Here is a 13,131-nt window from a genome sequence, read left to right on the forward strand (position 1 = left end):
TCCTCGCAGACTTACTCCCTGCCCAGCAAACCTGCCCCTCAGAACAGCTGCCAGGAGAACTGCAGCAAAGGACCAGGGCTCCCAGCAAGGCCCCGGGGCCCATCCCTCGGGACAAGCGTGGTCAGTCTCCCCTCTCTGTCTCCGGCCCCTGTGTCATGGGGTCTCTGGGCGATGCTCTGGAACTGCTCCCTACGAAGCCAGGCAGGACTCTGGGGGACCCTCCTCTCTGGGAGCAGCCTGTCTGCAGGGCAAGAAGCTTCCACGGCTTCCACCTTCCTGGATCTGACCTCGGAGCATTCAGCCTCCTCTGCCCCTCCCTGCGCTTCCCACAGTGAGTCCGCCCAGGCGGGGTCCTGGGGAAGCCAGAGGGTCCTGCCCCCCAACTCCGCAGTCAGACGGGACTCTCAGCCAGCCAGTAACACAGAAGGTTTATTAGACGACAGGAACACGGGCTAACACAGAGCTTGTAGGTGCAGAGAACAGGACCCCTCAGTCAGGCCCATCTTGGGGGGCAGGGCTTGCTTTCCCCAGCCAGCTCCAAACTGAACTCTCCAGCCCCTCCTCCGGCCTTTGTCTCTTTCCCAGGCCAGAAGGCCACCTACTCTCTTTGTTCTCCAACCCCTTCAGTTGGCACCTTGCAGGGGAGGGCCCCAGGCCATCAGTGGCTAGGAGACAGGATGTTGGCCATTCTCTATGCAGACACCATCACACTGGCCCTCTAGGGCTCTGCAACAATCGCACCCCCTTATCCCACCACCTAGGTACTTAAGAAATGCATAGGGGAAACTGAGGCACCCACACCGTATTCAGAAAGAACATTAAGAACAGTTGCACTTTGTCACACCCTGTTCCCCCCAGGACCGGGCACCAGGGAATCAGCCGCAGCCATGGCAATGTGAGCCCCACACGCACACCTGGGAATGGGTAGCTCGTTACGCTACCAGCTGCTGGGCAGCCTGAGTCTAAGAGCTCCCCCCCTTTCACAGCATGTTGAGGAGGGCACCAGGGCAGTTCAAGGGTCCCCCCTTCCCCTCCACTCACCTGCAGAAAGGGGGAAAGAATTGGGGTGTGATGGGACAATTAACCTGGGGAACTCACTGCAACAGGATAGCACAGAGGCATCGGATTAAAGGGGGTTAGATATGTATAGGACTAAGGACAGGACCTAGCCATGATAAAAGTTACAAGGGCCAATGAGTCCACATAGCAATCAGTTCCTCCACCACTGAAATGCAGCCATCTCTGGGGTGGAACGTGGCAGCTGTTAACCCCTGCACAGCAGAGCTGCCCGAGCCCATAGACAAGCAGAACCCCACCCCGGCTGAAGCTGCAGAGGGATGTAGGGAGGCAGATAGGGAAGACCAGCAGTGCGGGAGGGCCAGGACACCGGCTCCCACACCCCAGCTCCCTCCTTCTGCCCCACATTTGCTATTTTGAACGACGGGTATTTTCCATGCTGCCGGCTCCTGCCAACTCCCCAGCTGAGAAAACCATCAGGGCGCGGCTCCAGGGTTCCTGCCATCACCAGCTGACAGGGAGATGCAGCCTGGCCAGGGGGATCAGAATCTGGCACCACACCAGCCCTGCGGGGCTAACGGGAATGAGGGATGGGGCGCAGCATTGGGATCAGGGCACAGTGGGAGAAAGAGGGCCGTACCAGAGGGAAACTGAGGCAGAGAGGAGCAGGACCTTTCACTGTGCCACCTTGGGTAAGATAGTGGCTGGAGCTTGAAGTGGGTCTCCAGAATACAGTATAAACGCCCCGATAGAACTCGTTCAGACCCCTCCCCCAAAACATGCTGAGGACCCAGAGTCCTAACTCTGAATCTGCCCAGGCCCTGCCCCCCTCTAACCATTAGGCCTCCCCACTCCAGGAAACAGAACGCAGGAGCCCTGAATCCCACTCCCTGCTCTGCTCTAACTCAGGCGAGCCCCCTCCCTTCCCAGAGCTAGGGCCAGAACCCAGGAGTTCTGGCACCCAGCCCCCACTGCTCTAACCACTACTATCCCCAGCTCTGGGGTCAGAAGCTGGGAGTCCCAACTCCCCCCCAATCCCCCTGAGCAGCACTTCCTCCAGCCACCCCACCCCAGGCCATCTGCCAGCCCAGCCTAGCCCCCAGGAAAGAGTTTAACCTTCAAGCACAAAAGCCGAACAAATACCCCCATGGCCATTCAGGTCCCTGGGGCTCGCCCCCGCCTTGGGCTGGTTCAATTGGCATGGGTGAGTGGCTGGGCAAGGGGCAGTCAGTGAGCCAGCACTGCCAGGAACTGCAGGCGGGCGATGACTGGTCTGGCAGAGCTAACAGGCCGGGCGGGGGAGGCGTATCACTGAGCGGGAGAGCGCAGCTTGGAGGGGGAGCTGGCCGGGGGATGACACATGGCCTTTGTATCCCAGCCCCAGCTCCTGCTCCAACCCGCTCAGCTGCTTTCCTCCCACTGTCCAGTGGTTAGAGCGCCAGGGTGGGAGTCCGGACCCTGTGTTCTACTTGCTCTTTAGCAAGTCACCTTCCCAGCACTGTGCCTCAGTTTCCCCATTTCCACCTGGGTCTGTGCCTTTAGCTCTCCAGGACAGGACCTGGTCTCTGTGTTCGCCCAGCGCCCGACCCACAGGGACCCCACTCTCAAAACGATGCTAACGGGTTCCCACAGTCAGAAGGAGCTGCAGGGAAACGGGCTAGCCTGTGCCCTCCCCACCCCCAACTGGGTGGGGGGGCTATCAGGTCACCCCACGCACCGATACCGGCTCAGCTCGAATAGACGCAGCGAGGGGTTTCATGCCCAGCGCCAAGCTCAGCGGTGGAACGGAGCCGTGTGCCCCGGCCGCTGTATAGCCCGGGGAAAGGCCAAGAACCGTCTGCTTCCGAGCCAGCCCGGGGCTACTCACGGCCCAGAGGCTCTGCGAGGAGTCCGATCTCACAGCCAGCAAGAGTCCCGAATAAGCTAGTGAGCCCCCCTCCGCCCCCTAGAGGTGGGGCAGGAGCTGGCACATGGGCAGGTATTTACACAGCTGTGGGCCCCAGGCCGCAGCCCATGGCGGGTTCATGCCACTTCTGCCACCCCCAGCCTCCCGCAGGCCAAGCCTGGCAGGATCCTGCTCTCCCCTTGCTTTGGCCCCACACAGCCACGCGGTCTAGGGGTTACCACAGGCAGAGTGAGAGCCAGGACACCTGGGTTCTGTTCCCAGACCTGCTGCTATCTCACTGCAGGAGTTTAGGCAAGTCATGCCCCCGCCTTCTGCACCTCAGTTTCCCAAAAAGGCAGCCACCCTGGTAACAAAGTGTCCTCTGCGCACCCAGGAGACGCTCCCGCTGACCAGGCCCCGCAGAGCAGCCCCACCGCTGCACACCCCCCCCCGCCCACCCACACGGTGACACTGACCAGACCCAAGCCAGTCACGCTGGCATCTCTCCAGCTTAGTCACGCTCCTCTCGCTATGGCAGCAAGCAAGACAAGCTGTGTTCGGTGCAGCTTTCAGTCAGTCACCCTGTCTGTGCCCTAAAGACCAGTCACTACCCAAAAACCCGCCAGCCTGGGTCATGCACAGGGGGCTGCTGTCCCAGGCCCACAGCTGCAGCTTGTTAAGGGCAAGGGAGGGATGACTCAGACATCTGTCAGGAGGACAAGGGACATATCATTCCCATGAGACACAGGGGGGGCTGCTGCCCCTGGCAACCCTCATCCCACACCAGGACACCGGAGACCACGGGGTCTGCACAGTTCCCACCCCCTTTGCCATCCATTGCTCTCCCAGTGCTGGCTGGGGAGCAAGGGGGCAGATGTCCCTACATCTACCCCCTGCAGGGTCTTCTGCTGGGAGATATGGGGCGAGATGGACCCTGACTCTGAGTCGCTCTAGCAGCTGTTGTGTTACTGTGCAGCTGGGGAAACTGAGGCAATGCCAAATCACCTGCCCAAGGTCTCTGGAGGCCGAGTCGGAACTAGAACCCTGCTCCCCCCCCCAGGCACCCCACGCCCACTGCCCCACCTCTCCTTGGCCGTGCTAACGCGCTGCCTCTGTGGGACCTACAGGCCAAGCTGATTCTGAGCCACGCTCTGCAGGCCACTTACAGCCTGTTAATGGGGCTGGAGCTTCCCGCCTGGGCCCTTTGAACACCCGGCTGCACCAACAACCCAGAGTGCGTCAGCGCATCACAGCCCCAGGGCAGGAGCAGACAGAGGGGAGACGCCGACCCGATGCCGTGGGGTCTGCTGAGCTGCTCTTGAAGCAAACTGGCCCTGCGGTGTGGGAGTGCACACGGGCGATCAGCCCCGGCGAGTTCGCAAGGCAGGCAGGGAAGGATGCTGGTGGCAGAACTGTTCTCACAACCAGTCTGCGCACTGAACTGAAGAGGGGTTGGCTGGTCAATAGCGGGTGGCCGCAGGCAGAGCTGTGACTTGCAGAAGACTCGGGCCTGTATTATTTACACCCCAGAGGTGATCGGGGGCCCAGCATGCTGCACCAATACAGAATACCTGCCCCCGGGAGCTCCCACCAGCATCCCCACAAACCCAAGGCAGACAGGCACTGCCAGGCCCTGGGCATTGGAGGAGACAAACATGCCAGGGGGATCTAAGCACTGGGGTCATGTCCAGGCCAGTCACCATTGTCCATTAGCACCACCTCTCAAGGTCTTCCAACCTTTCCCATTACAAGACCCTGTTTTCATGGCTTAGAACTTGGCTAAGCTTTAAATTTCAGCTAGAGCTGAAATTTCCCACGCCCGGCATCTGCCTCCTGCTGAATTCTCTGGGGGAATTTCAGCCAAAACTCTCCAGCTGTTTCTGAGAGCAAGGCGAAGGGGAGCAGGAGCCATGGGCCGTGTTCTGGAGAGCCCAGTCAAAGGGGATCAAGGCCTCGCTCCCTCAGCTCCCGCTGAAGCCACCAACAATCCCAGAAGGGTTTTGTTTAAAGCCCTTCGCAACTCCCTCCCCAAGAGAGACACAAATCAACGGGATCCAAAGCTTCATTCGGTGTTGGCAGGAGTAGGACACACCCACCCACCCAGGCCCCCGACTCCCGCACCTCTCCAGCAGCGCTACACTGCGGCTTGGCCTCCCGCACCCCCCAAAACGCAACACCCACCCCCTCCTGCACTCTAAGGCCAAGCGTTCCTGGCTCCCGCTGACGCTGGGCTGGCAGAACCTGTCCACGGGCCCGCACTGCACGACCAGACGAGGCGGCTCAGATTTCGCTCTCGCAGGCCCCCTGCCCGCGCCGCAGGGGGACAGGCAGCACTAGGGCTGCCCACCACACTCGAGGGACTAGACGGCCCTACAGAGCCCCTGGTGGCCAGTGCCAGGCAGAACAGGTCCCTGTTCTCAAGCCAGTTACTCTTACACCAATATACTCCCAACACACGAGGGGCTGTGCTCACCTTCCTAGGGGTGCGCTAAGGACTAGCCGGGGCAGTCAGCCCCCGCTCCCGATGGTTCTTCAGCCTCAGCCCCCGACTGTTCTTTCAGTTATAGGAGGCTCTAGCAGCGAGACTTGCACAGAAAAAACTTGGAAAATTGGATCTAGAAATTGGAGCAGCACCTTCCCGAGTTTGCAGAGAGCCTAAAACAACCACTGTGGGTCACTCCAGTGGGTGCTGTCTCAGATGCTGGTGAAGATACGTTAAAGGCCAGCAACTGTTTACTAGTTCTCTGCTCATCAGATCATGGAAGACGCAGAGCAAGCATATATTCCAGAAACCTACACAATCTACTCTGGGTAGCCATGCATTCTGGGTAGGCCTTTACCACACTGTGGGGCTGAAGTGGGGAGGATGGGTGTGTTCTCCTGAGGGAGGGGCGCGCGCCTCAGCTTTCCCTCCAGCACGCAGAGCACAGACTCTCCAGAGAAGCCGGTGAGACTCTGCAAGGGCCCGAAGGCAGCTTGGCTTGAAGGCAAAACAAAATCCCAGACGCCGAGGTCACTGCTGCAATTTTATTATTGCGTCATTTTTAAAAATCAAAGGAGGAGTGAGTGGCTGGAACACAGAACACTGAGGACCTGGGAATCCTACGGGGCTGGGGAAACAGCCATGGGGTGCTAGCCCCGCCCACCCCATCCCAACAACATCCCCAGCCTTCCCTCCCCCCACCCCCCAAATAAAACAATGGAAAAGGAGAGAGGTGCGTGAAGAGTTCTCGAGTTTCTAACATCGATAGCTGGGAAAATTGTTCTTAAAAACCGGGCAGCACCCAACCAAAAACCCAGCAGAGACCAGCGGGGCAGCTGGGGCTCTGGTCAGCACAGCTGGCAGAACTCATTCACCCTGCGTGCACCGAGTCTGGGTCAGAGTCTCCCCCCCGGCCCGCCCCCCACCCCCTACAAACCCAGCTCCAGGTCCTCCAGCTCCTCCTCCAAGGCCTTCCGCCGCGCCAGCTTCTCCAGCTGCTCTGCCGTCAGCTGCTTTATTTCCCCGGAGTCCAGCCGCCGCTGCAGCTCCTCCACCTGCCGCAGCTTCTTTTGCAGGTTTTTCATCTTCTTTGTTTTCTCAGAGGCTGAGGAGTCCCCGTCCCCCAGGGCCTTTCCGCCGCAGGCCTGCTGCTGCCGTGGGGCCGACTTACCATCCCCTGGGGGGGGCCTGTCCCTGCTGCTGCCCCCCGAGAGGGTGGCCTTCTCCAGCGACTGGATCAGTTCGTCTGTCTCCCTCTCCCCTTTCTCCTGCTGCTGCTTCCTCTTCTCCTTACGTTTCAAGTTCCTCTTGGCTGTCTTGGACAGTCCTGTCTCACCGCTCTCTGCCTTGGCAGCCTGCTTGCCTGGCTGCACGTTGGCCTCGGGGCTCAGACCAGGGGGCAGGTCTGGTTTGCTTTTGAAAAACTTCACATACTTATTCTCATACCTGCACAGAACAAAATCCATCAGGACTTTCCTCTCCCACACACAAAGAACAGGAGCCAGCCAGCTGGTACATGTGGCGGCCATCAGCTCCAACGCTCTCTAATCCCATTGCAGCGGCGCTTTGGACACACCCAGAGCCGCAAGGCCATGCCCCTGCAGATCCAGCCCACCGCAAGAGGTGCTGAGAACCCACTGGTCCAATCACCACCCAATGAGTCATGAGCGCTCAGCCCCACTCTTCAGGCCCCACAGGACAGCAGCATCACTGAGTGAGAACTCTAAAGGGCAAAGGAATCACAGCACTTGGCCACCACCCTCAGGGCGGGAGGAGACGCCCAGGACCTGAGGAGTGAGCCTCCATGGAACAGACACACTTCGAACATTACAGGATTTGAGCACTGTTTGTGAGTACCTGAGCTCTATGCCTGAGACTAGCAATGCCAGCTGAGGTTATCCTCGCAGGCAGGACCCATCCGGAGCCCTGCCGAAGCCACCCACCAGAATGATTTATAAGGGGAGTTAATACATACCGCCAGGTTACATCTTATGGTATAAGAAGGGGTCAAAGTTGGTCAGGCACCTGAAAAAAGACTCAGATCTCACGATGTAACCCAACAGTACATACACATGGTTATAAATCATTACAGCCGAGGGGGCGCTGGGCTGGGGGGGGGGGGGGGGATTTTCAAGGGGCTTGATTTGGAAACATGGGACAGCCTCTCTGTTTCACCGTTCCTAATAGATGTGGCCCAATGGGAGACAGGAGGTTTGCTGCCCTGTGGCCCCTCTCAGATCAACTCACGCTGGGCCAGTGCGAGGATGTTTGGTGTGTAAGTACAGCACTAGCATGCTGAAAACACCTCACAAGATTCCTAATGCAGAGACTCCCTCTGAGGCAGGGCAAGGCCTCGAGAGACGGGGTCAGGGAGGCCATCTTTAGTATTCCCCAAAGGGTTTGGAGATGGCAGGTTCAACTCCAACGAATGGCCACATTCCCAAAACTTTGTGGCCCAATCTGGAAGCCTAGAAAGTTGACAGCCAATTGGCCTTGGGTTATAGCGAGGAGTGGGAGCCACGTCCCATGTTTGAGAGTCGATGAGCCCCCATGGGGGCCGACGTAGATCCACAGCACCATGCTAAGCCCAACCCCCATTCGAGCTCACTAATTACCTGTCTGGGGACATGGGAATTCTGAAGCCAAGCCAGATGCCCTGGGAGCTCACTGAACATGCTCTGCCACGTGAGAAGAGCTGGGATCAGCACTCCAGGGGCTGACAGGAATGCCTGGCTTGCATTAGGGAATGAAGAGAATTCATAGATTTAAAGCCAGAGACACCCTTGGGATCACCTAGTCTGGCCTGTGGAGCACTGAGCTCTCCTCTCTTTTTAAAGGACGTGTTTCAAACTCGGCCACAAAGCCTCCCATGGATCCTTGGGGGAAAGCAACCCCAAGCAGTGAGCAGGCCCCAAATGTACAACTGCCTGGCTCGTCACGCTGCACCCAGCTAAGAGGTGGACTGGGAGAGGACTGACAATGGTAAGATGTGCCGTTACCCTAAAGGGAAGCCAGCTGAAGGAAGGAGGGGTCTCAGGCCTACATGCAAAAACTGTAGCAGTTTAACCTATACCAGTGCAAACCCATGGGGACAGTTATTGCAGAGAGACTGGCTTTCTTCAGGTTAGTTTATGGCCTTTAAGAACAGGGTTAAGCTAAACCAAAAGAAACCGCTCCGAATCCAAAAGAGTGCACGCACAACAGTTCGCACCAGCTTAACATCACACCTTAAGTGAAACCAGTGCCACTTTCTTGGGTAGCCCAGCTGAGGAAGCAGGCTACCTGTCCGCCGAATGGGCTGAAGCTCCAGCCACACATTTGGTGCTGTAGAAGCAGATAATCTCACAGCATTAGGAGCTGTCGAGGTTTCCAGACGTGAGGAGTTGGACTGTGTAACAGCCCACCCACTATGGGCCATACAAGAGATCCCAGAGGCCCTCCTCTGCTTCCTCCAGGTCCCATCAGGGCGCTGTGTGGAGGCAATGTACTTCCCTGAAACGTTACAAGCATCTTTGTCTGTGATGGGATATTTTAAAGAGGGGGAAGGGAAAAAGTGATTTCAATATTCACCTAAAGGCTGCTCAGTAAGACACGGCCAACCAAGAGCCCCCGTCCAATAAAAGAGGTCACCTCCCCCACCTTGTCTCTCTGGCAATGTTCAGACAGTTTACAGACAACCTGAAAACCAGCTCCTCCCCGCCACGCGCCCTGGTCAGCACTGGACCCTCGGATGGGGAAACCGAGGCACAGGGCAGGGGAGGGAATTAGGTCACCCAAGGAGTCAGGTCTCCGAAGGGTCAGTCTAAGGCTGCGCCTCGGATGGGGAAACCGAGGCACAGGGCAGGGGAGGGAATTAGGTCACCCAAGGAGTCAGGTCTCCGAAGGGTCAGTCTAAGGCTGCGCCAGTGCGGCCGGGTCGATGGGGCCGTCCGGGAGCCGCGTCCTACCGCAGGGGAAGGGGGCTTCCTACCCCCAGGGCCTGCCCCGCGGCCCCTCCACCAGCGCAGCCCCCCAGGCCACGGACCGGGATGGGGCTTCTCGGGGCGGGGGGGCCACAGGGAGGAAACAGCCCAGCGCGATCCTGAGTGAGGCTGAAGGGGGGGGCGCACAGACACGTGACTGGTTAAGGGGGGCAGGGGACAAGGTGGGGGGCTGCACGACACCAAGGCACGGGGGGGGACAAGGGGCAGGATGGGGGGGATGCGGGCGGGGGGGAGGGGGAGCTGGGGGCAGGAGGGCGGGGGGATGCGGCCCAGGCGGGGGAGGGGGGGAGGGGCCATGGCGTGGGGGGAGGAGCTGGGGAGGGATGAGGCCGGAGCTGGGGGGAGGGGCCCGGGGGGGGAGGTGAGGCCGGAGCGGGGGGGGGCTCCCCCCTCCCGGAAGCGGTTTCCGCACTCACCGGTCTCGTCAGTCACATAGGGAGTCGCCATCTTGGAAACGCGACCCACTTCCGGCCACTCTGCCCCGCCCCCCGGAAGGGGCGTGGCGGGCGGGGGCAGCCGGGCCGGGGGCCATCTTGTTTTTAAAGAGACACCGACCGCCAGAGGGCTCGAAGGGGTGGGGAGACATTTCCCAGAATCCTTTGGGGCTCAGGCTAAGCGACCCCCCCCCCACACACACACAGAGTCACGTGGGACACAGGCCTCCAGAGGGACATCTGGGGGGCGGGAGGGGTTCCGGGTTCAAACCCTGCCCCGGGGGGATGGGCAGAAATGGGGCAGCTCATGGGGCAGTCAGGGGTTCGAATCCTGCCCGAGGCTGGGGGGAAGACGGTGCTGCCCGGGGAGTGACTAGCCGCAGGCTGGGAGAGGAGGGGGAGGGAACGGGGCGTCTCCCAAGGGTGGGGTGCAGGGTCGGAGGTTGAAACCCAGCCCCGCATTGGCCTGGGCGATGGGGTTGCAGCTGGGCTGGGGGTCAGCACCTGAGGCCCTTTGCGCCTCATGACAGCCACATCCCCCCCCCCACCGCCAGGAGCCGCAAACAGCCCCCGGCCCCCCATCTATGTCCGTCCACACTCACACGCAGTAGCAGCAAGGAGCTGGGGGGGCAATTCTCCCCCTGGACAGGGCCCAGCCTAGGGTGGGGCGTTTTTAAAAGGATGCCGAGGAAGCGGAGATGGCGCCGCCCAACCATCACGAGTGCTGGAGAAGAGGCTCCCGGGGAGATACCCAGAGCTCAGCCTACTTAGTGCCTCCAAGAGACCGGGAAGGTGATTTTGGGTCACCAGCCAAGCCAGGCACAAGAACCCGCCTGGAAGCCAAAGCCAGGCTGATTCCAATGGGACATAACCCCCTCCCTGCTAACGTTCTGGGGCTAAACCCCTGGACCCAGCTCCCCACAGCGGTGGGTGATCATCGCTTGGGGTCTCCTGGCTGCCTTAGCCACACACTAGCTCTCCGGCTCCACACAGGGGGCACTGGGCGAAAGCCTCTGTTCTGTGCTAGGCAGCAGGTCAGAGCAGGTGATCGAATGGGCCACACTGGCCTCCAGGCTCTAGAATGGATTGTTGGACACTTGGGGTTGGAAACCCTGTGTCCACACACCTCCCCCACCGCGAAAAGCCAGCCCCCACCTCAAGGCGCTGTCAACCCAAGATCTGACAAGTGGCAGCGGGGCGGGGAGGGAGGCCAAGGGAACAGCACGCTAGGGAAGCTGTTACAGTGGCTGATCACAGCACAGCAGCTGCCTGACCACTTTTGGCAGTGACAGACGGTATTTCCACCCTTGCTGAGCTGTTTGTCATAGGCACGTATTCAGCCCCCAACAGTTAGTATCGGAGCCTCTCACGTTCTTACCCCACACACCCAGTGAGGCTGGGAAATGCAACGATCCCCGTTCTACAGGAGGAGAACAGGCACAGAGAGGCTCTGGTCGTACTCACGGGGCAAAGAAAGGACATAACCTGGGTTTCCCCCATCCTAGACAGCACCATAACCATTGGGCCATCCTGCCTCCCCAGGGAAGCAAGCAGACGGGCCAAGCAGACCTCTTGCGGCATATTCCACCTTCTGATTAACACTGGGGATGAAGTTTGCAACCCAAGAGATGTGTGTTTCGTTTTGTTTCTTTAGTTAGTGACAGAAGAGCCACTTGCCCTGCCCAGCTATATAGCATTTCCTCCCTGCCACCCTTAACAAGGCATCAGGACAGCTGGAGAGCCAGGCCAGATGGCAGGGAAAAGACAATTTCCCCTGGAGTTGCAATAAAGCCTCTGATTTGATTCACAACCTCCAGGTCAGTAGATAATTATTTCCATATCAGCAAAGAATTTGGTTTGAAAAGATTGGCTGGAGTTCATTAACTACTTACAATGATCAATCCAATTAGTAGAGCATGGGGTAATTTAGTTACACAGGGATTAGATCCATTCCTCAGGCAGGGAACACCCATAATTTATTTAGGCAAAACCCAGGCGCTCCCTATGCGTTTAAAGCCATAAAGTGCACCCTGCTTTTGGAACAGAATGACAGCAGCTTAAAAATAGACTCTGTAAACAGCAATGCCATGAGGCCAGCCTTCCCACAGGCATGGGGCCAGCCTGCAGACACCCTATGGAGCCCCCCTCTGCACCCCAGCAGCTGCCAACTAAACAGAGAAGCACCTCTCAGGGAAATAGGATTCTCACGATATAGGGATCTCACTACCCTCACCTGTTGCATTAGGGTCTCCAGCAGCAGCCATATTGGGGAGAAAGATGAGCAGCTGATTGGACTTTATAGAGGCTTTGTGGGTGGGGCTGTGGGCTAGGCTCCACCCTTCCACTTTTTCTTTGTATGCTGCGAAACTTAGTAAGACTCTAATGGGGCAGGGGGGCCTTAACACCGCTACTGCTACCTGGGGGGGACTTAACACCGTTTTCCCTGAGGACTGGGCTGTATGGAAGTTTCTCAAGGGGAGCAAAAGGGAGGCAATCCAGCACCAGGGGAATTTCTGGCAGCAGGGGCAAGGGAGGGTGAGCATGTGTTGGCCAGAGAACCGCAAGGCACCTGCGATCCAAGGAGCTGGCCCATCCGTGAATGGCTGCTCCCTGGGGCCCTGGTCAAGGTGTGCGCTTTGTCACCCTCATTTTACTGCTGGAGAAACTGAGGCCGAGGGAGTGGAGGTTTGTCCCCCAGGGGACAGAAGCCAGGCGCCCCACGCCCCAGGCCCTGCTCTAGCTGCGGGACGTCTCTGCCTTGCTGCTGTTCCTACATGGGGGCAGCACAGTGCCAGGACTTTACAAATCTCTGTATTCTGTATTGCTATGGAGACAGACAGCAGCTGTTGGGCAGGGATAAAGGGTGAGGGATAAAAGGCCTGCTGAGTGAGGGATAACAGGCCTGGGTACGTCCCTTCCTTCCCCTCAACTGCCAGCGCACAGCTGTGCCGGTGCCCCTCACTCCTGAGCCCTCCCAGTTCCCAGGCTGAACTCCCTCGGTATCCCCGCCAAGTGGGCAACGCCAGCAGCGTCCCAGCCAAGCAGCCCTCCCGCCGCAGGGCTCGTGGCCCTAGGGCGCTGCTGCCAGCCCTGGCACTCAATCAGCGTGCTCCAATCATCGGGGCACGCCCTGAGGAGCCTCTGTGGGTGATCCCTATCGGCAGAGATTTGAGGTTTATCAGTCAAGTGGCCAGCAGGTAGGGAAGCCGTGCTGGCAGGGCTGAGCTCTGATGTCAGCGAGAGATACACACATGCCTGTTCAGGAAGCAGAGCTGCTGATCTGTGTCTGCTTCACGCCTCCTCGAGCGGCTGCCTGCACAGACCCGGCTT

General features: G+C 59.0%; 1 protein-coding gene across 1 annotated transcript; it reads right to left on the bottom strand.

Moving 5' to 3' along the window:
- Window positions 1-6,313: 6,313 nt before the first annotated feature.
- Window positions 6,314-9,860, bottom strand: PYM1 (PYM homolog 1, exon junction complex associated factor). The gene is made up of 3 exons (XM_074935538.1): window positions 9,784-9,860; window positions 8,789-8,876; window positions 6,314-6,830 (listed from the first exon to the last, which is right to left on the bottom strand). The coding sequence occupies exons 1-3, from the start codon at window positions 9,812-9,814 to the stop codon at window positions 6,314-6,316; spliced, it is 636 nt and encodes a 211-aa protein (XP_074791639.1). The 5' UTR covers window positions 9,815-9,860.
- Window positions 9,861-13,131: the final 3,271 nt, after the last annotated feature.

The sequence above is a fragment of the Natator depressus genome, chromosome 20, assembly GCF_965152275.1.
Source record: "Natator depressus isolate rNatDep1 chromosome 20, rNatDep2.hap1, whole genome shotgun sequence".
Taxonomy (NCBI): Eukaryota; Metazoa; Chordata; order Testudines; family Cheloniidae; genus Natator; species Natator depressus.

Excerpts from the sequence above, each read along its gene's own strand:
- PYM1 (XM_074935538.1), bottom strand. The coding sequence starts at position 9,814 with ATGGCGACTCCCTATGTGACTGACGAGACCG. Across the intron at positions 8,877-9,783 it reads CTATGTGACTGACGAGACCG|GGAAGTACATTGCCTCCACA; the intron begins GTGAGTGCGGAA and ends GTAACGTTTCAG. Across the intron at positions 6,831-8,788 it reads TCTTGTATGGCCCATAGTGG|GTATGAGAATAAGTATGTGA; the intron begins GTGGGCTGTTAC and ends TGTTCTGTGCAG.